This window comes from Vulpes lagopus, chromosome 7 (genome assembly GCF_018345385.1).
Source record: "Vulpes lagopus strain Blue_001 chromosome 7, ASM1834538v1, whole genome shotgun sequence".
Taxonomy (NCBI): Eukaryota; Metazoa; Chordata; class Mammalia; order Carnivora; family Canidae; genus Vulpes; species Vulpes lagopus.
In genome coordinates, this window is record NC_054830.1 from 64479234 (window position 1) to 64502184 (window position 22951).

At 55.5% G+C, this 22951-nt stretch overlaps 1 protein-coding gene across 22 annotated transcripts in view; it reads right to left on the minus strand.

Annotated features, from left to right (window-relative positions):
* Nucleotides 1–22951, minus strand: part of ZNF618 (zinc finger protein 618) — a 181487-nt gene that overhangs the window by 42410 nt on the left and 116126 nt on the right. For 12 of the 22 annotated variants that reach the window (XM_041762714.1, XM_041762723.1, XM_041762722.1 and 9 more), the window contains exons 4-8: nucleotides 16148–16407; nucleotides 6595–6690; nucleotides 3177–3254; nucleotides 2943–3059; nucleotides 2575–2613 (exon numbers count right to left, since the gene is read on the minus strand). In XM_041762714.1, the coding sequence (XP_041618648.1) occupies nucleotides 2575–2613; nucleotides 2943–3059; nucleotides 3177–3254; nucleotides 6595–6690; nucleotides 16148–16316 (499 nt within the window). In that variant the 5' untranslated portion in view covers nucleotides 16317–16407. Of the gene's footprint in view, nucleotides 1–2574; nucleotides 2614–2942; nucleotides 3060–3176; nucleotides 3255–6594; nucleotides 6691–16147; nucleotides 16408–16704; nucleotides 17077–22951 lie in introns of all 22 variants that reach the window. The other 10 variants (XM_041762726.1, XM_041762725.1, XM_041762727.1 and 7 more) reach the window with 6 other exon arrangements.

The window sequence follows — 22951 nt, forward strand, 5'->3', positions numbered from 1 at the left end:
ACTAACGCAGGACACACTCCCTCACCTCTACCCCCTTGGTCTTCTCATCTGCAAAATGGGGATGGCAGTTCCTTCATCTCCCACCCAGACTTGTAATAAAGAAGGAGCAAGCACAATGCCTAACGGACAGCAAATACTTGGTAAATGTTACCTAACGTTGTTTTGGAAAGGGAATCGATGGGACAGCAGCAAGAGAACTGGACAAGGAGTTAATTTTTTTATTTTCTTAGCCAAGAGCTGGGTGAGTGGGTATATGCCTCCATTTCTGACTGTACAGTTTTTCTAACAACTAAATGGAAGAGCCCTGGACTAGAAGGCGTGAGGCCTGGTTTCTATGCCCACCTCCACCACTAACAGGTTGCAGTGAGTTCTCTCTGGGACTCAGTGTCCTCATCTGCAAAATGGGTAGGCTGGACTTGGTATCCTCGACATAGTGCTCTAGGCTCCGGAGCTCCATGGTCAGGCTCCTCCCCCGAGGCTGGTGTGTGAGGACGCCCGGCTTTCTGCACAGGCACTGCAGGCTTGGGTCAGGGTCGGGGTGTGCAGGGCTGAAAATAAACTAAGGCACAGTGGCCGTGGGGAGAAAACTCCCTGGAGAGGAAAGCGAAAGTGATGGAAAGACTATAAATACCCCCAGCTAGAGTCTTCAACAGCCAGTGGGACTCTGGGAACCGTGGAAGCCAGAGGGAACACAATGGATCATTGAGGGGCAGCCGGAGAGGCCAGGGGCCCAGAATAGCCAAGGAAGGAAAGATCAACAGAGAAGATCTTTAAATGTGTGGCTGACCACAGGCTGACCATGGGAGCCAGAAGAGGAGGAAGCCTCCGCAGGAGACGGGAGGCAGGGGCCAGGCTGGGACAGGGCCCGAGAGGGACAGGCCAGCACGGCCTCCTAGCCACGGTCCTCTGGCAGGGGTCTGGCCTACCTGAGCCTCTGAATGTCTAGAAAACAGAGGCTCAGCCTCGGCCCTGCCTGCCTCTCGCGTGACGTGCGAATCCAATGAGAGTGGGTGGGCAAGGACCTCAGAAGAAATGCTTTTAGGACCAAGTGCAATTAAGGCCCTGCTTTATCCCACACACCTCCTCAACCTGCTTTGTTTTGGATTTTTGGGGAGGTGGGGGTGGGGGTGGGAGTCATGTTTATTATTTTTTAAAAACCTTTTATGGCAGGAGGAACAGGGGTTGACAAACGATGGTCTGCCCACTGTCTGCTTTGGTGAAAAATTCATTTCCGTATCACGCCTCTGGCTGGGTTCGTGCTATTGAGCAGTGCTGGGTGGAGGGGACAAAGAATCTGGCCTACAGGGTCTCAAGTATTTGCTATCTGGGCCCTACAAAAGTGTTCTGCTGGCCCCGATGCAGAGAACTGTTCAGCTCCTTCGGTTTTCATAAACCAAAATCACCTGTGTCATCCGCACCCAGACACCCCTTCTCAAGGGGAACCACGATTTCCTCCAGCAGGAATCCCTTCCCCGATTTCATACTTCCTGTACGCAGATCTCAGAGGAGGGGCTCCCATGTCGGGCTTCTTCTGCTAATGTTCTGTTTGTGGGTAATCCACGTTCCTGGGGGCAGCCCTACGTCATTCCTCCAAACTGCTTCACACGAACACACGACCCATCTGTCCATTCATTCGCCTAGCGCTGGGCACTCGGGTGGTTGCCAGCTTGGGGCTGTCACAAACAGGGCTGCTAAGAGTATCCTAGTACCCAGGGCTCCCGGGTGGCTCAGTCGGCTGGGCATCCGCCTTCGGTTCAGGTCATGATCTCAGGGTCCTGAGATGGAGCCCTGCGATGGGCTCCTGGCTCCCTGCTGAGCAGGGAGTCCGCTTCTCTCTGCCCCTTCCCCCTTGCTCATGCTCTCCCTCTCTCTCAAATAAATGAAATATTTTTTTAAAAAATGAAATAAACGAATATCCTGGTTTCCATCTTTCGGTGGACATGCGCACACGGTTCTGTTGGGGATACACCTGGGAGTGGAACGGCTCGGTTCTGGAGCTCCGGTTCCAGAGGTTGGGCGGGGAGAGGTTCTGTCCCAGCCTCCGCCCATCTGGCTGCTTCGGAGGCCCACGGGGTTAGCTCTGGGGGCAGGGCAAACAGGCCACGTGAACAGCAAAACAGTGTCCTCAGACGGTAAGGCCCTGTGCGGCGCAGGCGCTGGGGTAGCGCACCCAGAGATGAGTGCCCAAGGGTGCCCACGAGAGACCTCTCAGAAGCAGCATTTCCCAAACATCAGCTATGAGGCCCCAGATCCAACCATGAGTGGGAGTCAAGATGCACGCACTGGGTTTGCCAGGGAAGGGTCCTGAGAAGTCCACCACAGGGAAACCTGGGGACTCAGAAGAACTCGAGGCTTCCCAGGGCTACCTGGCCAGAGATCCCGCTACCGAGAGAGCACCTGTCAGCTTCCCCAGGATGTGTGCCACCAACACACTTTGGGAAAGGCTGCTCTGAGGTACCACGCTACAATTTCATAAAGACCCTCTGGCCCCAAAGCCTGAGCCACAGCAAAGTGTCTCCCACAAGCCCTCTGGGGCAGTCCTGAGGGCGACAAGAGCAAGGGAAAAGTACTCACTGCCTTGGGAGGCGCCCTCCCCTGAGGTGGCTTCGGTGTCTGCGAGAGAGAGAAAATGAGAAGGAAGTGAGCGGGCTGGACCCGTGGCTGGGCCAGCACCAAGGAGCGGGGGGCAGGCAGAGGGCAGGTGGGGAGCCCACCACCACGTGCCCGTTGCATGCAGCCTCACAGCCTTTCCCCGAGGGCCCCTGCTGCCGGCCCCGACCCATCGCCCTTCCTCCCGGGCACCATCTGCCCCTTAGCCTCCCCATCTTCAGAAGAGAGACAGCGCCCCGCTCCCACTCCCGGGGCTGCCACGAGGTGCACACGAGATGACAGGTGAGCACCTTCCCTGCAGGGGCCGCTCACACCAGGTGGCTCTGATGTACCCTGGGAGGAAGCAGGCCCGTGTGGGGGGCAGAAGCCTGGTGCACGTCCTCCTGCCAGCCCCTGTGTGCTCTCCCAAGTTAAGCAGGCCTCTTCTCTCTGCCTGGGTCTCCATCCTACTGCAGAAAGGGGGAGAGGACCGGAGCTCTGGGGGGTGGGGGGGCCCTGGGTCATCCACAAGCCGGCAGAGAATGGGGCGCTGCGGCCCTCAGCTCTGCCCCAGGGATGCCACTCACCTCGGTGTGCCCGTACGTGGGTCTGGAAACAGTTGTAATACTTGTACTTCTTGCCACAGATTCCACACTCATAGGATCCTGGAACACAGGAAAGGAGGGGACAGGTCAGGCAATACCCAGCACGTGCCAACGGTGAGGTCCCAGGACCCGCAGTGATGCCCCCAAGTGTCCGGAACTCCATGACAAGGGCCCAGGGGTCATCCAGGGGGCGGTCTCGTCCCCAGCAAGGAGAGAGACAGCGAGGACCAGCAGACACAGCCCTGAGCTGGGAGTCAGGAGTGCGGGGATCTAGGTCCAAGTTTTGGCCCCAACTCTCTAAAGTGACCTCAGGCGAGTCACTTCCCATCTCTGGGCCTGAATTTCCGAAACTGCAAGACGGAGAAGGCGACTCTTTCTTACACTTATTCCTTGAGAGGAAAAAGGAACGTAAAAGTGCTCTTCCAAAATAAGGAATAAACTGCATCCATGAGGAAATCAACATGCATTCCAGTAACTTCTACATCTCCTCCTTGCCAGGACAGGACAGAGGTAAGGAGGGCTCTCGCCTCAGATGGATCTGATCCCTGTCCCTGTTCTGCTGCTTACCAGCATCACGCCCTATGTGACTCCCTTAGACACATTAAGCCTCAGTCTGCTCATCTGTCAAATGGGGCAATAAGCACCTGCCTCACAGGCATGGCCCTATATCCCCCCTAGGAAGTGCCCAGCTCTATCAGAGATGAGCCCTACAAGGAAAGCACCGCCCCCTCCCCCCAGTCTGCTGAGAAGCTTTCCTGTTCTCTCAGCCATGCAGACAGCACCAGCTCCTCCAGTCCTCTGCGGACCCTTCTCCTAGGAGCTGGGACTGAAATCGTGGAGTTCCCACTAGACATCTCAGACAGGTCAGGGTGGAGTCCGCCCATGCACAGCACACACGGAAGGAAGGCTCACGGCAGGAAGTCAGGCACAGGCCATCAGACCCGGCCTGGCAGGGGTCCCAGGCAGAGGCCAGCTCATCCCTCACATGGGCCCACTACCCAAGGCTGCATCCTTCCCAACAGAACGGCCTGGAAGCTCACGCCAATACAGAGGCCCTGGCCCCATGCCTGGAATGGCTGCGGCTAGGGCCTAGGAATCGGCCTTTTCCAAAAGGATCCTCAGGGGATTCCGATGCCCAGCAACCAGGTAGGGGAACTATTGGTTTGAGAGCAAGAGCAAGACAGACCTGGGAGGGGATCTCTGCTCTACCATTTACCGGCTGGGCCTCAGTTTCCTTATGGGAAAGATCTGGATAACACAACAGCATCCATGGAAAGGCTGAACGAAAATGAGCAGGGCTCCTGCCACCCACCCAGGTGCTCAGTGAGTGTGGGCATCACCAGCTATTCCCGCCTTCAGCCTCACCTGGGGGTAGGGGGGCAGAGGCCTGTTTCCTGGGTGCAAGCTCCAGGCTTCTGATGAAGTCTGAGGAGCACTGACCTTGGAGTCTATGAGCTTAGTCCTGCCACTGCCCCCGGCTGACCTCAGGCACCTCCCCTTGCTGGTCCAAGCCTCGGCAGCCTCACCCGTAGCACAGGATGACGATTCCTACGCCTCGTGGGACCGAGGGCAGGTTTAACAAGGCACATCATCTGAGCTGGCTGCCACACAGATGGCCTTGCCACAACCTGACCGCTGTGGGTCATAAAGCAGACACTGTCATCCCAACACCAGCGTGGAGCCCAGCAGGCTGCTGGCCAGGAGTTTTATGTGTGCTACCCTCGCCTCACAGAGGAAAATATAAACACGGGGAGGGCAAAGCTCAGACTGTGCATTTCTTTTGCCTTTAGCCCCGTGGTTGGCACACAATGGGGGCTTGATAAATTCACGGTGTCCCGCTGCCCTACTCATCTGTCACCCAGGCACAGTGACCCCGACCCCTTTCCTGTGCCTCTTCCCACTCTTCAATGGTTTCTGCCAATTCGCCTTCAACCAATGGAGAATTTATGGAGCATCTCCACAGTGCCCGGCACCGAAGCCCAACCAAGGGCAAGTCCATGAGCGATCGCCGCCCTCCGTCTGACAGGAAGTAGACAGGCCACTAGGCAAGGGGACGGGCAGGGTGACAGGGTCACGACAGTGAAGTACAGAACCTGGCGGGCACTGTGCAGGCCCCTGACACGGCCACAGCAAGGGGGGGAAGTCGGGGGGGAGAAGAGGCAGGAGAGGCAAGAGAAAGGGGTAGACGGAGGGGAGGGCGCCCCAGGAAGGTGGACTCTCTCCCCAGAAGCCTGAGGCCACAGCCTGTGACAAGCAGCACTGGTTCAGCTCTGACCCACTTCCAGATGGAAGCCTCGGGGCCCCAGCCCGGCCCCTCTCTGCCACAGACCTGGGCCTCTGTTTCTCCAACCGCCATCAATGAGCTAAGGGCCTTCTCAAGGTGCATAACTGCAGGCTGCATGGGTCCCCCGCTTGCCCGCCGAGTGATCCTGTTTATAAGCAGGTCAGGTCCCCACCGGCTCTGCGGGATCTGCCCTCAACCCACAGAGCGAGCAGATGATCCCTGAAGCCTTGCTCACGGATCTCAACCCACACAGAGAGTCACAGGGGGGCATGATGGTCAGCCTTGTGCCCTCTGCTGGCTCCCCAAGGCAGAGTGGGGGCCCTGGCTCAGGGTATGGAGTCTCGGGATGGAGTCCAAGGTCCTGCCTGCCTCCTCACGGCCACTCACCCTAAGACCTCAGGCTTCAGGTGCTCTGTGTGCAGAGGAGCTGGACACACAGGTAGCTGGGGGCAGGGGCATGGGGAGAGCACGCTAGGGTGGCAGCCCCGGGGTGCGGTGGTGCCAGCACATCTGGCTCCAAACCCTGGCTCACCGTCTAAGCAGTCAAGGGCCCGGGACAAGTCATGGAAACATTCGTGCCTCAGGCTGCCTCTCTAAACATAGGAAATGGCACCCACTTCAGGGGTGGGCGTGGGCGGGGGACAGTCGTGAGCAATAACACTGTGGCTACTGAGCACAGCACCTCGTACAAAGCAGGCAATTGGTACAGCATAGCTGCTGGCACTACCAGCATTTTCTGGAGTTCTTTAGAAGCCAACTTTTAAGCCAAGCTCTTCCACCACGCTTGGCCACAGAATTCCTTTACACCCTCGGCTTGTTTCAGGGTTGCAGCCCGCAGCAGGTGCTGCCCGAACGGTCGCGACATTCCGGACTTCTCAATCCCCACACGCTCTATCATCCCTCCAATGGCCAAGTCTTCCAGGCCCCTGGCAGGCTCAGACTGGCTGCCCTGTGACGGTGGCGGGGTGGACAAGGGCGCCCCCCCCCCCCCATGGGCCCGCAGACACTAGCAGGCTAGGCTCATCGCCGGGGCCGCAGGTCAGGGCTGCGTCCGACCGAGCCCCCACCCTCCTGCTGGCCCCGGTCAGGTCCTCCTGCCCCTCGGCCCTCACGTACCAGATGCATATCTCAACGCTTGGTCAAAAATCCAGGTCCCTGAATAGCGGCTTCGCACAGATCCACCGTGGGGGCTGCCTTTGGGTGCTTTTCCATCTGAATTACGTAAGAAATCAGAAAGAGCCCTTAAAAGCTGGGGGTATCTGGGAGGCTGGGGAAGGGGCCAGGTGAGGGAGGGTGCTCCATGCCTCAGGCTGGCCGGTCACCTGAGCTTCCGGAGCCCTGGCCTCTCATCTGCACACACAAGGGTGACCAAGATCATGCGGGTCTACTTTTTCATTAAAGAACTTGTCTTGGGATGCATAGGTGGCTCAGCGGTTGAGCATCCACCTTTGGCTCAGGGTATGATCCTGGAGTCCCAGGATTGCGTCCCACGTCGGGCTTCCTGTATGGAACCTGCTTCTCTCTCTGCCTGTGTCTCTCATGAGTAAATAAATAAAATCTTAAAAAAAAAAAAAAAAAAAAAAAAAAAAGAACTTGTCTTGGCCAGGGGGCATCCACACATCCCCTAAGAGGCTGGGACAGGGCAAAAAGCAGCAGCCACGGGCCTAAATCCCACCTGAGCTTTTTGTTTTCTCTGTAATTCTAACTTGTAACACAAATACCACATAAAATCATCCATAGTAAGGCTATAACATTTCTCCCCAAAGGGCCCTGCAGCAAAATGACCATATAGGGAGGACATGCCTGTCTATGCTGTGGCCCTGTGTCCCCCCCACCCCCACCCCAGCCCCAGCCACTGCATAGCCCAGTGCAGTGCAGGGGGCGCTAGTGAGCCTTCCTGGGGATTCTCAGCTCAGACAGTCCAGTCCCCACTGCTGACGGGGTAGGGCTCCCCCATTACCCATGTCCTTTGTCGCCATTGCTGCCTACTAAGTGCCAGGTGCTGTGATGCCCTTCATCTGAGCCTCTCGTGTGTCTGCACAAGGCTGTCCCCCGAGCCCTCCACACAGGTGAGGTGTGCAGCCACTTGGCCAGCTCAGCTCACCCTCATACGCTCAGCAGACACAGGCGATTATCATGCCCACTTTTCAGATGAGGGAAGTAAGGGCCGCAGTCACCCGGAGCCTGTGTGTGTGGCCACCACCCCTCTGGGAAAGTACCAAGGAAAGATGGTGCTCATTAACATTTACCATTCGCTGGGGGCACCCAGGTCTCGCTCCTGTCCTCCCTCCTCTCAGAAGTCCTCGTGTGCTTGGGACAGCTCAATACGCACTGATGAGCGGGAATGTTCTAGGGGTCAGACGGTCCGGGGTTGGGGCTCCTCAGCTAGTGGCTGGCCACCCTTCAGAGCCATCCTACTGCCACCACACCAAGTCACCCCTTCAGTCACAGGACTCCCCTAGCGCTGCAGGGCAGCAGAGGTCCCTCCCCCATGTCCAGTCCTACCACAGGACTCCCAGAGTCCCCTGCCCCTCTCACGGTTGCCAGGGGCAGCTGACAGAGCATGCCAGCAGATGGGAGCCAAGCTCTTCTTCTCCCTAACCCCGTCACTAGCGACAGAAGAATCCACAGGCATGGAGTAACAGAACCTGTCTAGCTTTTTCTGGAAAGCACCTGGCAGACAGCCTGGCTTAGCTCCCTCCCGGAGAGCTCAGGACAGACCAGGTGAGGCCAGCTGGGACCAGGGGGCTCTAGTTCCTGAGGCCATGGAGGGAAGCAGCAGTAGGGAAGGCCCAGGCAGAAGAGGCTGCCCCTGAGGACAAGGAATGAGGGCAGCAAGCCTCAGCTCTCCCACCTGCACCCAGCTAGCTCCAGACAAGCTCAGACACCCTTCTAGATACACAAAATGCACCGAGACAGAAATCCAGAGCAGGTAAACGAGAGGAAAAACACAAGCAGGTGGGGGTGCCGAGGAGCACTGAGCCCCCTTGGTCCCGGGGCCCAGCAGGAGCTAGGCCCAAAGCCTGCCGGTGGGGGTGGGGGTGGGGGGGAAGCTGGGGAGGTAAACCACGGGCAGTGGGTTTCCTGAAGCTCTTGGGGCTTGGACTGAAACCAAATGTCCTTGGGACCAGGGTCTTCCGAGTAGAGTCCAAATCGCCTAGGGATGTATGAGCACAGGCAGTTTTAAGAGAATCAATACCCCAATCATCAACTTTCAAATGTACTCTTCCCTAAAATCAATGTGCTGGACACGTGCCATGGGCGGGGAGGCCCCCCTCAGCTGGCTCTCCTCCCCTCTTCTCTCATCACCCCCACGCTCATGGGCTACAAGCAACACGATTCCTTCACTTCCCCATCCCACCATGGTGCCCCCCAGGGGGCTGCCCATCTCATGGCTCCAAGCAAAGAGGTGACCCCAAGTACCTAGAAAGTGGGCAAAATCGAATGCCGGGGAACAAGGCCAAGGCCCTCTGTGAACCGGGTGATTTCCAAATCTTTGCTCTCAACAAAACTGAAGCAGCATCTAACAGAGCTGTCAGCAGAGAGATCATTAAAAATGTCTGAGGACAGACCCCATGCAATTTTCAGCACGCAACTTGGAAAGAGTTCCGAAAATTAAGTGAAGCTCACAACTCTATCCATCCCTGGTTCCTTACTGCGTGATTAGGCTTTCTAAGTACTTACATGTACGGAAACAAAAAAACAGGAGTTAAATTAATCCCGAATCTTGTCTCATTCAACAAGGAAAAATATTAATTCACAGAAACAGGAGCCATTTGAGAAAGAAACAAAGCCCCAACCATTTCATTAAGAGATGCATTTTCAATAATTTTTTAGTTTTACATTTATCATTTACCTAAATTTGCTTTTGACAAACTGTATACTAATAATAACTTGATCCAGCCCAGGGGGCAGGGGGAAAATGTTTTTAAAAAGTTGAGTTTTAGGAGCCTGACAAATTTTTTAGAAATTTCGATTTCAATTTACGTACATCTTGTTGTGGGAGAGGAGTGTAAAACAGTGATCAATAAAAGACTCTCAGGCATAAAAAATATATTACATTAGGATAAAATCCTGCGAAGGAAGTGGACTGGAAATAAGAGTTCAAGGAGAGAAAGGAAAGATGTAAAATTTCTGACTGTTAAAGATGAGCCTGTTCACATGTTTTTAAAATGGATGATGGCAGATATTAAACAGCAGCGGCTCTGGATTCTCTCTGATATATTTAAAACAGTGGTTTCACGGTTGTATTTCCAAAATGACACTTTTCTTTTTACACAATACTCCAGAAATTATATCCTTTGTAATTATTTAAACTTCGGATAAAAGTGTGAGATTGTGAGATGTCAACTCAAAAACACGAAAGAATAGACAATTTCTCAAAATTCTTTTAGGAAGTAACGAACAAGAAACCTTGAAAGCCAAGCCACTGGCCTTTCTGGGTCCTGTGGTACCAGACGTTAACTGCACACATGTCCCCCTCCTGGGGCTTCAGCTGATGCTGCTGGTAGCTGTTTTGCATTTTCTGAATTACCACGTCAAAACTTTCATACCTGTTACCTCGCTCTGCCCCAACAAAGCCTCCTGGAAAGACAGGCGGATGGTCCTACAGCCACCGATCGATGAAGACAGGATGGCTCAGAGAGGTGAGGGGTCCCCCCAAGACCACAGTGCGACAGATCCTGCGTCTCTTGGATTTACAGCCCAGGGGCCCCTCCCCATGGGGGCCCTCCAACCAGGACCCCTTCCCACCCTGAAGCACCGGATGAAGGGCCAGCAGCAGAGATAAGACACGCCAGGGAGGGTGGCCAGGAGCTCTTCTTCCCCAGCGGCTGCGGCAAAGGGCTGACTGTTGGTTCTGGCAGGCTCAGGTGCAAAGTCCTGCCAACCGCCCACTGGAACAGGAAACTATCAGCTGGCACAATGGAGCGGACCCGGCACCTCGTTGCCTGGGTCTGTCACAGAGCAAACCCCCACGTGGCCGGGTCTGAATGATTGCCTGCTCTTCGACTGCTGCTTCCAGAGCTGTGCCCAAGCCACTGCCTCCTCTCCGGGCAGTCCTGCAGGCGTGCAAATGCCTCTACCCCTTGGTGCTCAAAGCTCGCTGCTCGGAAACATCCCGTGGAGTCCACCATCCGATCCTTGACTCTGCCTCCTGCACCCTGTCCAGTGATTTCCAGAACAGAACTCACTCCCTCACAGGCTTCCATCTGGTTCCCAACAGTTCCCATAGTCACAAAGGCACTACTGAGCTGAGGTCACCGGTGACGCCCCTGTACGGTTTGGGGCTACTGAGAATGCATCCACTGCTTCCCCTCCCGCTCAAATGCCTGGAGCTGTGAGCACTTACATCCCATCATCTCCCCTGTGCCCCTACCCCTGGCCCCCGCCCCTGGTCTCTTGGTCCCCAGGACAAAGAGCCCTTAGCTCTTCTATGGGGCTCCTCCCCACACCCAGAATTAGAGAGTTTTTTTTTTTAATTTTTATTTATTTATGATAGTCACAGAGAGAGAGAGAGAGGCAGAGACACAGGCAGAGGGAGAAGCAGGCTCCATGCACCGGGAGCTCGACGTGGGATTCGATCCCGGGTCTCCAGGATCGTGCCCTGAGCCAAAGGCAGGCGCTAAACCGCTGCGCCACCCAGGGATCCCAGAATTAGAGAGTTAATTCCAGAATCAACTCTCTGGAAATAACCTGGTTGGCCCACACCCCATATCTAGGGACGAGCCTGGCTAGGTTGCTTGCTCCCTCTGTGGGCTCCTGACCACCCGGTCTCCAGGCACCTGCAGCTCTCCCTGGGCTCCCCTCCTGGGCAGTGTAGGCTCCCTGGGGTTAAGGCCCGACGGTCTCCCCATACAGAGAAGAGCACCCACTGCTGGTTAGGACCTTCTGACCACCACGGTGGGACCTGAGCATCCTTCTCTCTCAGAACCGGGAAACACTCCACGGACTGAACGTCCTGCCTGTTGTAAAGCCAGTTTGCCGTGCCTTCACCATCCAGGACGAGAATGGCAGGCAGGTTCCCACTTCCTAGGATTCAACTCTGGCTGACTGGCACTGACGTCTGTGTCCTGCGCTGAGCAGGACCCAGAGGTGCACCGTAGCGCCCACTGTGGTGGGTCAGCGATGCCTGCCGTGAGTGTGGATGCGGCTGGGCTGCAGCAAAGGTAGCGCCCTGTGTCCAGCACTCCTCATGGCCTTCTGGAAACCTCAAGTGTGGCTCTACCACTCCTTAGGGCTGCTGTGCTGGCTTCCGCACATGGCCGGTTGGGTGAATACAGGCATCTGTGACCTCACTTCCTTTCACCTCTGGTTTTATCCAACAGAGTCACCAGGTTCGGTATTATCGCTGCTCTTCTTGCTGAAAACCCCCGAGTTTCCCCCACGCTGGCTCCAGTGGCAGTGACGTTCTAAGAGTGAGAGCACAGGCACTTCTGGGCAGCCAGGAAATAGCTGCCACCACTGCAAGCCTGGCAGCCAGCCTCCTGGGCAGGGAGGCCCCTCCTGCCTCTCCCAGCCTGAGAGGCTGCCAAATGCCACCCGCATGTCCAAGCCCTGGCTCCTCCACGGGAAGTGGCTTGGAGGAGGTTCGTGCCACTTGGAACACTGTCTGATGGCTGTTCCGGGGCCAGTGAGGACCTGGGGGTGGGCGCATGGGGCTGGAGTTCGGGGGAAGGCCCAACAGGAGGTCCCCGCACAGCGCAGCACTGAGTGACCTTCGGGAACACTGCTCTAATTCAGCAACAGAGGCCAGCTCTGAGCCCTGCGCATGGCTGGGTGAGCGGGGCACTTCAGAGGGCCCTAGGCCCCACAGAACCTCACGCTCATCTGCCAAGTACCTGGGGAACATGTTAGCTAACTCTGTGACACCTGGCCACCATGGCATGGGTGCCTTTAAAGCAATGGCTCTAACCAGCATCCCACCCCTGGCCAGATCCCCTGGGCCTTCTCTCCTCGTTTTCCTTCCAGGTGGGAGGGGGTTGCTGCGAGGTGGACGGACTTGCTACATGGCTCAGAGCAACTCTTCCCCTTTCTGTGGGCCTGTCTGTCCCTCTATAATAATGAGGGGACGAGGGTGTCAAACCCATAGCACGTACAGCCGCACACTGCCCGTTTCCACATCCGTGGCAGACATCAATAATCAATCATGCTTCATCATGCCACCCCCTTAGAATCTTTAACACGGAACCCCTAATCAACAGCAGCAATGACTTGGACTTGGCCCACAAGATAAAAGTCACTTGCCATCTTTGAGATCAGATGGATTCGAAAGACTCAATTCTTACATCGATTTTTTTTTTTTTAAATGCCTTTCATTCCTGGTACTGAGGCCAAGCCAGATTTCTCTGAGCCTGATCCTTGGCAGAAACTACACCCTCAAGGAGGAAGGTCAGCCCTGATGGATGCAAGATGAGCCCCGATAACCAGCAGGGGATGTCCAGGCCCTGCTCTGGTATGGGCTGCAAAATGGCAGCTCCACTCCCCACTTGCCACTGTGGCTTTCCTCCTTTTTCCTGAAGAGTCTGCCAAAAGCAGGTCACTTAGGAATGTCACAACATACTCCAAGTCCCTGGATTCTAGGGAGGCAGCACTAGGAGGGGCTCCAGGAACGGGAGGGATAGGATAGGTTGCCCCTTTCAGAGGAGACAACAGAGGCCCACTAAGAACCCATGTGTTCTGACCCCTCAATCCATCGCCAACTTCTTCCCTGGCCCATTTTTTCTCTACATCACTCTGGCTTATTCCTTAGGCTTTAGAAAAAGGCAGAGACTGTTACTACTCTTCCCCCTTGAAGAGGTACTCGAAAGAGGTACTCTTCCCCCTTGAAGAGCAATGCTAATACTACTGACAATAGCTAATCGTTCACCAAGCACAATGCTGAGTGCTTTCTATATATCATCCTACTGAATCTTCGCATAACCCCATGAATTGGCAACTGTGAGGACTGAGGCACAGAGAGGTCAAGCAGCCGGCCTGAAGTCCAACAGCTATTACATCAGAGAGCCTGGACCCGCTCCCAGACTGAAGACCGAGCTCACTGTCCTGGCACAATGCTGTTCTGGTCCACTGCACACCCATGAGGTGGGCAGGACGGGGAGCCCCACTGAAGAGAACAGGACACTAGGGCACCGCAAAGCAAAGCCAAGGACCCTGCTGCTGAGCAGAGCTGAGCTGGAGCCCAGCGTCCGTGGCTGGCATGAGGCCCTGCGGCCTCTCACTGTGCCGGCAGCTGGCCCAGGGAGGGCTCCCTCCCAACATTTCCCAAGCACGGCTGCTCTAGGCCTTCCCTGCCGAATCCTGACTGCTGGCTCCATCCCAAGATTCAGATTCAACTGCCCTTCACCGGGCCTCTCCTGGTGAAGAGGCAGAAATAGCTATTCGCTCCAATGAGTCTTAAAACACACATCCCGAAGTGAGCAAGGGCACGTCCTCTCTTGGGTCAGCTAACACATACCCAGTGGCTACCACCGTCCTTGGCCCCAGGGAGCGAATACTGACGGCAGAAGGCCTGAAAAAGCCCTTCTTCCACTCGGCCCTGGGAGAAGGCACTCGTACTCCTCACCAAGTACTGAGGGCTCATCCTAGTGCTGTCATGCGGGAGGATGGCATTTCAGGCCACCTGAGGTTGGGTGGGGCCATGTGACGAATGTGGCCAATCATAGGGAGGGGGACTTAACTCTTCCCCCTTCTGGGCTGCAGCGGGTAATAGATCTAAAGTCCCTCTAGATCTTTTTCTCTCTCTCCCTCCCTCCATCCCATGGTCAGCAGCATTGCACATAATGGCTGCTTTTAGCATCAGTCCAGAGCAGAGCCCCCAGATGACCCGCAATGGACGTGCAATGTGACTAAGAAATAAACCTTTGTGGGTTTGAGCTACCGAGATCTCATCACTTTCAGGATCTTCTGTTACTGGGGCATAACACAACCCCATCCTGACAGTTATGGCACCAATGTCAACACCACTCCCTAGAAGCCCGTATCTTGCTAGACACTGTGGGGTGACAGCAGGGAGCCCAGAGACATGATCAGACAAGACCTGGAGCACCAATCACCATAGGCTCCTATTCTCATGGCAGAGGCAGGCATGGGCAAGATTGCTGTCATCTAAAATAGATAATGGGAAGTACCCAAGTGAGAGGCAAGGTAGAAACAGAACACGGTGACCAGAAGAGATTAAAGAAGGAGACGGGAGGAGATGGCACTGGATCTGGCCTGGAAAGATGGGCTGGATCTTGGCATGTGGAGATGGACAAAGGCATACCAGGGAGACAGAAGAATAGGGGCCAAGGGCAAGAAATACTGGGGAAAGGCAGGGTGTGCAGGAATGAAAGGTCCAAAAAAATCATAAATAAGAAATAGGGCTCAGGTTATGGAGGATCTTGATACTATGGCCTTGACCCTAGTCACGGGGGGAATCCCAAGTTTATACGCAGGGAGTGACATGGGCAATGATTTGTTTTTGCCAAGGCTCCTGGCAGCCGGTGAGGACAGGGAGACGCAAAGGTATGGCTGTTGGTGGGAGGCCCGGGCTGACGGTGCCACACGAACAGCAAAGGGACGGCCAGGAAAGGGAGCACGAAGCTACTCCCAGAAGCTGGGAAGAAAAGGCAACAGGGCTTGAGCATAAACCTGGGGACACGGACACAGGGGAACCTCCACACGAGGCCTTGCATGCCCACATGGGATGAGAGCCCGGGAGTCTAGAGGAAGTGAGCCAGAGCTGGACCAGGAGGGACTGGGCAGAGGGAATGGAGGTGACAGACAGTGTCACCTGAGAACACACTTAGCACAAAAATGTGGAGGACCACGCGGATGGGAACAGACCAGGCAAGGCCTCGATGCCGGGGTGGGGCTCACAGACTTTTACAGGCCAGGGGTTACAAACCCGTGGCCACGGAACAACTCTGACCCACATATGTGTTTGGTTTGGCCGATTTCAAAAGCCGAATTAGTCGCCAACATTTAAAGCCAAGAGAATTCACATCACATCTCTCACTTCTGGTGCGTGGCACACCCAAAGATCCGGCCACACTGAGCTCCCACCCAGGCACTGCGGCAACAGGGGACTGAGCCCCTCCGTGTGTGCGCTGGGCCCCGTGAGCATCTGAGTCCATGAACTTGGCAGGCCTCCGAGGCGAATCCCTTGGCTCACGCTGGAAAGTGAGGGGAAGAGAGGATTTCTCCGGGGCTCATTCCCACGGAGCTCTTCTGAGCCTGACCCAGCCCACAAGGGGCTGGGGAAGGTGCTGGTCTGTCATCAATCTGACCCCAACCAGGCACCTGCTCCGAGCAGGACCTACACTGGGAGCTGCCTTCAGGAACCCAAGGTAAAGCCAAGGAGGAAAAAATGCAGATGGGCAATGAGTGTAGTAGCTGCACTAGACCCCCCTGGGGGGCACGGCAGTCCCATGGCATGAGGGATGCACCCCACCTACAGAAAGTTCTAGTCATCTGACCTGAACAAAGTCTTAAACACAGACAGGACTTTGGCAGGTCAGGTGGAAAGGAGGTCCAGAGAGGACTGTACAAGCAAAGGCAAGTCTAAGGAGCCTAGGCCCCGTCCTCAGGGCAGAGGGGAGCCATGGAAACTCTCTCAGCCACGGAGAGCACGCCTTCGCCCCACACCCCGCCCTGGTCCCAGCCCCGGCCCTCTCGGATGTGCACTCACCAAGGGTCTGCTGGTTGCGGACACCACCAATCACCACGCAGATCTCGGCGGGCACGTCGCCTGTCCCGTCCTTGCTGACGGCCTTCGTCTCCTCCTTGGCCTCCCCCTGCCAGATCACCTCCTGGATGTAGTCGTCGGGTAGCTCCGTCTTCACCTTCACCTCCGTCATCGTTCCCTGCTCGGCACTCAGCGAGGCCTCGGCGGGCGCGGGCTCTGGCCCCTCCACCTTGGTGCTCTTCTGGCTGCGCTTCAAGCGCTCCCTGGGGGAAGAAGAGAGTTTGCTCAGGGTGGACCCCATGCCAGCCCCCAGACATCTGGAAGCCCACTGGCCCAGGGGGGCGCAACATGTTTAGCTGCAGACCCACTTCCCCAGGCATCTCAGCCCGAAGCACACGGCCCCCACGGCTGCCCCTCAGGGCCTGCCCGGGAACCCAGGGTGCTCCGAGGAACACGGTTTGAAAAATTCCTGGGCTAGGGTGGCCCCAGTTCCACCCATTTCACAGCCAGGGAAGCTGGGATCTAAAGAGGTCTAAATGTGCCCAGTAATTAACTCTTACAACTACAAGGGCAGCTCCGGGTGGTTGAAATCAATTCATCTCAAGGTGATGAGCTTGCTGAGGTGCTGAGGAGCTGAGGTGCTGAGCAGCTCGGTAAGATGCAGATTCGCTTCAGCAGGTCTCGGGTTTAGCCTGAGATTCTGGTTTTCCCACAAGCACGCAGCCAAGGCCGGCACTGCTAGTCTTCAATCCGCACCTCGAGCAGCAAGGGTTTAAGTGGCTTGATGTGTACAAAGTGCCTCGTGCTGTTCTCGTCCCTCCTTGGCAGAAGGGCAGGAGATTTCATCCAAGTTCCTCCCTGTTCCACCTGACGGATGGGCGATGACAAGCCAAAAGCCTCACGCAGACCAACACTCGGGCCTCCAGGTAGGTCTTCGAATATCAGAAAACATCCTTAAGGTAACGAGCTCGACACCAGGGTGGGCAGGGCACAGGTTCTGGAGCCAGGGCAGGGCTGGGGCTCACTCAGTGCCACACGCAAGACTGGTGGCAGGCAAAGGCATGAAGCCAGGTCCCTGCCATCTCTCAAACAGATGGTTGAATGTGACCCTTAGGGTCATAAGGGCCCCCTCGTCCTTCTGGCTGGGGGATCATCAGCATCATTCCCATCTCTGAGGTACAGAAACCAAGGTGTGCAAGAACGGGAGATCACATCATGTCCAGCTCGGGGAAGCCACCCTGTCATGTCCAGCCCTCTCCACAGCATCAGGGAAGCATCTGGACTGCACTGAAAGGTGCAGACTCGAGGCACACTCAGGCAAGATCCACCAGCATACCACCTGGAGCTTCGTGGAGGTGCTGAGCCGGGGGGCAGGGACCCAGGTTCTGACCCTGGATCTGCAGTGGGCTTGCTGTGTGACTCTGGACAAGACCTTACTCTTCTCGGGGTTTCAGCAGCTCCATCTGTCACCAAGGGCATGAGTTTTATCATAGTCACTGTCCCTCCCAGCTGTGAACTTGCTCTGAGGTTGGGGAATTGAGGAAAGAGAGGGGGAGGGTCCCAGCTAATGAGGAGGAAGCAAGGAGAAGGCACTGGGGAGGTATTATGGCCAGAACTGGGTCCCCCTACCTTCCCACAGTTTGTACGGGGAGGTCTTAAACCCCACCGACTATAGCGGGAGACAGGGTCTCTAAGAGATAATTAAGGATAAATGAACTCATAAAGGTAGAACCCTAATCTGACAGGGCTGTGGCCTTAGAAGACAGGAAGAGAGAGCTCTCTCTCTGCCCGTCTCCCTGCCACGTGAGGGCACGCAGAGGAGGTGGCTGTCTGCAAGCCGAGAAGAGGGTTCTCACCAGTAACCAAGTCTGGTCTCAGACTTCCACCCTCCACGACTGTGTGACAATACATCCCTGTTGTCCAAGCCACCCCATCTGTGGTCTTTTGTTATGGCAGCCCGAGCAGACGAACACACAGGACTCAGCTGGAGTGAAGAGGAAGGCTGGGGGGTGGGGGGACCCAGCCAGGAGCCAGGGCTGTCCAGTCAGCCACCTGCATACTGTGTGACCCGAGCCAGCTGCTTGACCTCTGAGCCCCAGTTTTCCCATCTGCAGAATGGAGCTAACAGGATTGTCAGGCAGATTTCAATCACCTAACAGAACACTCGGCACGGCGGCCGGCCTGTAACAGCACACAAGACACGGCCACTGTCACTAACATTAATGATGACAAATGAGTGCAGCATCTCTAGCACTGAGTGGGCCCAGTGACACCTCCTCCCCATGGGCCTGACGCATTTGCCCTTCTCCGCAGCGGGAGACATAGATCAGGATGGTTCAATCGCCTCTGTGTTCAGTTCTTTTACCGATTTAAGAAAACACTGAAGTCGCTTCCCACGGGCCGTGACTGTCCTAACATACCGACTCTTTTCATCTCAGGTACAACCAGGAAGTCCCAGGATTATCTCTTTTACAGATAAGGAAATGGAGGCAGTGAGAGGAGAAATAACTTGATCCAAGTCACACAGGTAGGAAGACGTGGAACCAAACTGGATGTAGGCATCTTGGTTCTCAGCCGCGGAGAACTGCGACTAGCAGGGTGCCCACCTGCCCCTGGCGCAGCTCCCACGTCACCCATCCTTGACCTTCTGCATCCAGAAGAGACTCAGAACTGAGCTGCCAGTAAGTGAACAGGGGGAAGGCAGATGGCCTGGCTTTCCAGGCTGCTGCTTCCTCCAAGGGGGGATATCTTGAGCTAGGGCCCCCTTGCCGAGCACTGGCACCCCCTGGGAAAGGAGCAAAGTCTACCCATCCCTCGCTTCAGTCGTCAGAGAGCCAAAAAGCATCTTGGTTCAGTGAGGCCCCAGGAGCCACAGGACTGGCAGGTCTGAGAAGTGACCAGGGGACAGCAATGGCTTGAGGACAACCTATCAGCCAGCCAACAACAGAAGGGGAGGTCCTGGGGGTGGAGGTCTCCCTGGCACTGGGGCACCAGAGCAGAGGTAAAAAGACAATCGGGCTGGAATGGGATGTGATGGACCCAGAAGGAAAGTTCCGAAGTTGGAAGGTCCCATGGCCAATCTCAGAACTGTCACTTCCAAGCTCTGGGTTCTTGTGCAAGTGGCTCTAGTCCTCCTTCCAAGCCTCAGTGTTCACACCTGTGCCATGGGGACAAGCACAGCACCTGCCCCGCAGCGCTGTGATGCAGAGTCAAGGCAATGCCTGTAAGGGCCCCTACACAGTGGCCCCAGTGGAGACGGTTGACACTTATCTACTGTCTTATATGGGGTGCAGAGGAGGGAAGTATGCGAGGATGCAGGCCTGACATGGCACAGATGGCACTGCAGGTGCTGTGGAGGTTCAACAGGGGTTCAAATGCCATCACTACCACATCCGGGCTGGTGACCCTGAGTGAGCCTATGCGCACACCGGTGAAGTGGGGAGCCTTACATCCACTCAAAAGGTCTTGTGAAGATCAACCGCAAAAATGTCAATACAGCGCCTCATCTAGGGCGGCTCACAGAGCAGGAGGATCATGCCCGTGGGAACTGGCGACAGTTACTGAAACTGCTGCTCCGTGCCTGAGAGCGCTCGGGTGCTAACGAGCAGTCCCACTAGCCCTGAGGCTTGCTGGGCACGGGGTGGAACGCGGGGATCCCATCTGAGCCTGAATGCCAGCCCGGCAAGAACACAGCCCACAGGTGTCAGCCGGGCTGCTGGGAGGGCAGGAGGGCAGCCGGGGTCTCACCCTGGTTCGGCGCTGGCTGTCCCGGCACAGATGCACAGAAAGTGAAGCCCCAGGGATGGGGCAGATGTGCTTCCAGGACAGCAAAGAGGCCCACTGGACACAAAGGGTCCACCTGCCTGTGCTCCCGCAACTGAGGTCACACGGACAGAAGGCAACAGGACAGACTCTCGCCTGGAATATCGTCAAGCCCGATCTGTCACTGCCAACGTTCAGAAGCTCAGCCTCAGGTCTACGAGCACTTGCCTGTCGCACCTGAACAGACTCGGTGTCCCTTCCTGCTCTCAAGGACCACACCAGCCTCAGGATGTCCTGATGGATGGAGGCGGGGGGTTGCTGGAATCAGACAGGCTGGGCATCCACACACCCTGTGACCTTGGGCTAGACTCCCTCTCTGAGCCTCAGTTTCCTCGTCTGTTAAAGAAAGACCATGATCCTTGCCAGCGTGGGGATGGGAGCTGAGCGAGGGAGCTGGGACAGACTGGATTTCCATGGACGGCAGCTGCCATTAGGGTAACATCATGGATTCATGATGACATCCCCACCTCTGGGAAACCTTCCCTGCTTGCTCGAGGTGGCATCAGATCTCCTTTCTGGCCCCATCTGGCCCCCACAGGAGACTCTTACACTGGGAGCTACGGGAGCCATCCTGTCACCCGCAGGCACTCCCTTAAATGAGACACCTCCGAGCCTTGGCAGCGCCAAGGACACTGGCAACTCCTCTTCTCCTGGCTTCACGCTTTAGATTTATAAGCCCAAATGTTGCTTTTCTCGGGTGCTCTGCATTTAATTAGGTGTCCTAATAACAATGGAATCACTGAAGTACTTATATCACTTTGAGTTAGTGGTGTAGCATCTTCTAACTTCTTCAAAAAAAATTTTTTTTTCATATATCATTTTTTAAAATAGAGCTCATTATTTTAATTATATCCATTTAAATGTACAGTGGAGCCCTTGGATATTCTCAGCACGAATCATTAGGTATATTAGTGAAAAAGCACTCGGAATCTATCTACATGCTGACACTCCATAATCTATTCTATTTGTGTCGCTGTAAAATAGATTTATATATAGATAACTACAAAATAGTTGCTCAAGATATGCTATGAATTTTATATTTAACCTGAGTCACACTTCAATATAAAATCTAAAGTCAGGCACTAAAAGGATATTTCTCTTTAAGCACGTATCATCTGTGGTCACTGGTTACCGCTCGGGCCAGAATCCCAAGGGAAAAGCCAGACCAAGAGGGTCCCTGCCCAAGGAGTCACCCAAGAACGCTGACCCTTCATTAAGGCTATGGTGCTCAAGGCATGTTCCTTGAAAGCCTAGGGGTTCCAGAGCAGTGGCCCCGAAGCACCCAGGAGCCCTGAATAAAGAGGGTGGCATTGAGTGGGGCTCCGAGACCCCCTATTCCCTCTTTGATTTTAGCCTGATACATGTATGTACGGCTTCTTTCCCCCAGTAGTGGAGAAAATGGTCCCTACCCAAGATATGCCCAGGTCCTCAGCCCCAGAACCAATGACTGCGACCTTATTTGGAAAAGGCTCTTGGCAGATGTATTTAATTTCAGGATCTTAAGGCGAGATCACCGCGAATCACCTACGTGGACCCTAATGCAATGACACACACAGGCGATATGACAGCAGAATAGGGGCCAAGGCAGAGAAGGGAAGGCAACATGACCGTGGAGGCAGAGACTGGAAGGCGGCAGCCACAAGTCAAGGAACGCTACGCTACAGCCACAAGAAACTTTTAAGGCAAAGAACAGATTCTCTCCCAGAGCCCTGGAAACCGAGAGAGGACGAGCTTCCGGTGGAAGCTCCCCAGTCGGTGGCAAGAGGAACTGAAGTGGCAAGAGGTGGCAAGAGGGTCAGAGAAACTGAAGAACGTGCCCCGGGGCGTCAGTTTGCAAGCCGCTCCCCTGGGCTCCCCTGGGCTCCCCTCAACTCTTCTGCTTCATTCTTACTCATCCCCAACGCAGCACGTGGCCGGAGCCTGCCAGGAAAGTTTCAGAAGCAAATCTCTTCCTCTGCGTTTCACCAGATGGTTCCTCAAGCCTAGGACCCGCCCCACCCCACCCCACCCGGCATTCACGAGAGGCCTGCAGCCAGATGCAGAAACCGAAGCTCAGAACAGGACCCCAGGGCCCGATGCTCTGGTTCCTGTCCACAGCAAGAGGCCTGGGCACACGGGAACCCAATCACCGCTGCGAATGAAGGGCGTGCCCAAGGTCACACAACTTCCCGCGGCCAAAAACAGTCTTTCCTGACTCCTATCCTGGTGCTGTTCCCACTGCACAGTGCAAGCAAACAACTTATCAGTGGATCTGGGGCCCACAGACAAACGCCCCTCCTGGCCACGCTGGAGGAAGAGGTCTAGGGGATGTCATGTGGCCTGGGGTCACACGGCTTCGTGTCTGGGTGCTCTGGGTGTAATTTCTCCAACCTTCCGGCAAAAACGTTAATGCCTGACGCTCTACCAAGTCATAGTTACAAGGGGTTCTCGGCACCCTGGACGTCATCGTGCCCATGAGGTCTTCCCAACCTCATGACAAGCGAGCTGGAATCTAAGGCTGCGGTAGAGGCCAGACCCCTACCCGCATGGCGGGTGTATCTCCCCTCTGTGCCCCAGCGCTCGGCCTGAGGACCACCGCACCTCTTGCAAAGGCTCCTGCTCTTTCACTCGGGTACTTCAGCCACCTGAAACGATGTTAAGGGTGGGTGGAAAATCTCTAATCACAGAGTGTAAATAATGACTTGGTTTAACTCCCGCTAGAATAAAACTTCATTAAAAGACTCCACTCATTAGGAATGAGGGTTAAGTAGCCTCACGCTGAGCTTAAATACACTCTCCACGAATGCATGGACGCACGGGGTGTGAAAGGGGCTAAGGCACACCCAGCCGTGACCTCAGGGGATGCACGTACCCACGTGTCCACGGAGTCCCCCGACCTACTGATGATCCAAGTGCTGCAAACGATTCTTCCTATTCACAGGCTCCAGCAGGACCCTCCCTGTCAAGGCTTCCACGTCCAGCGAGGTTTCTGCCTCCCGCATCCTG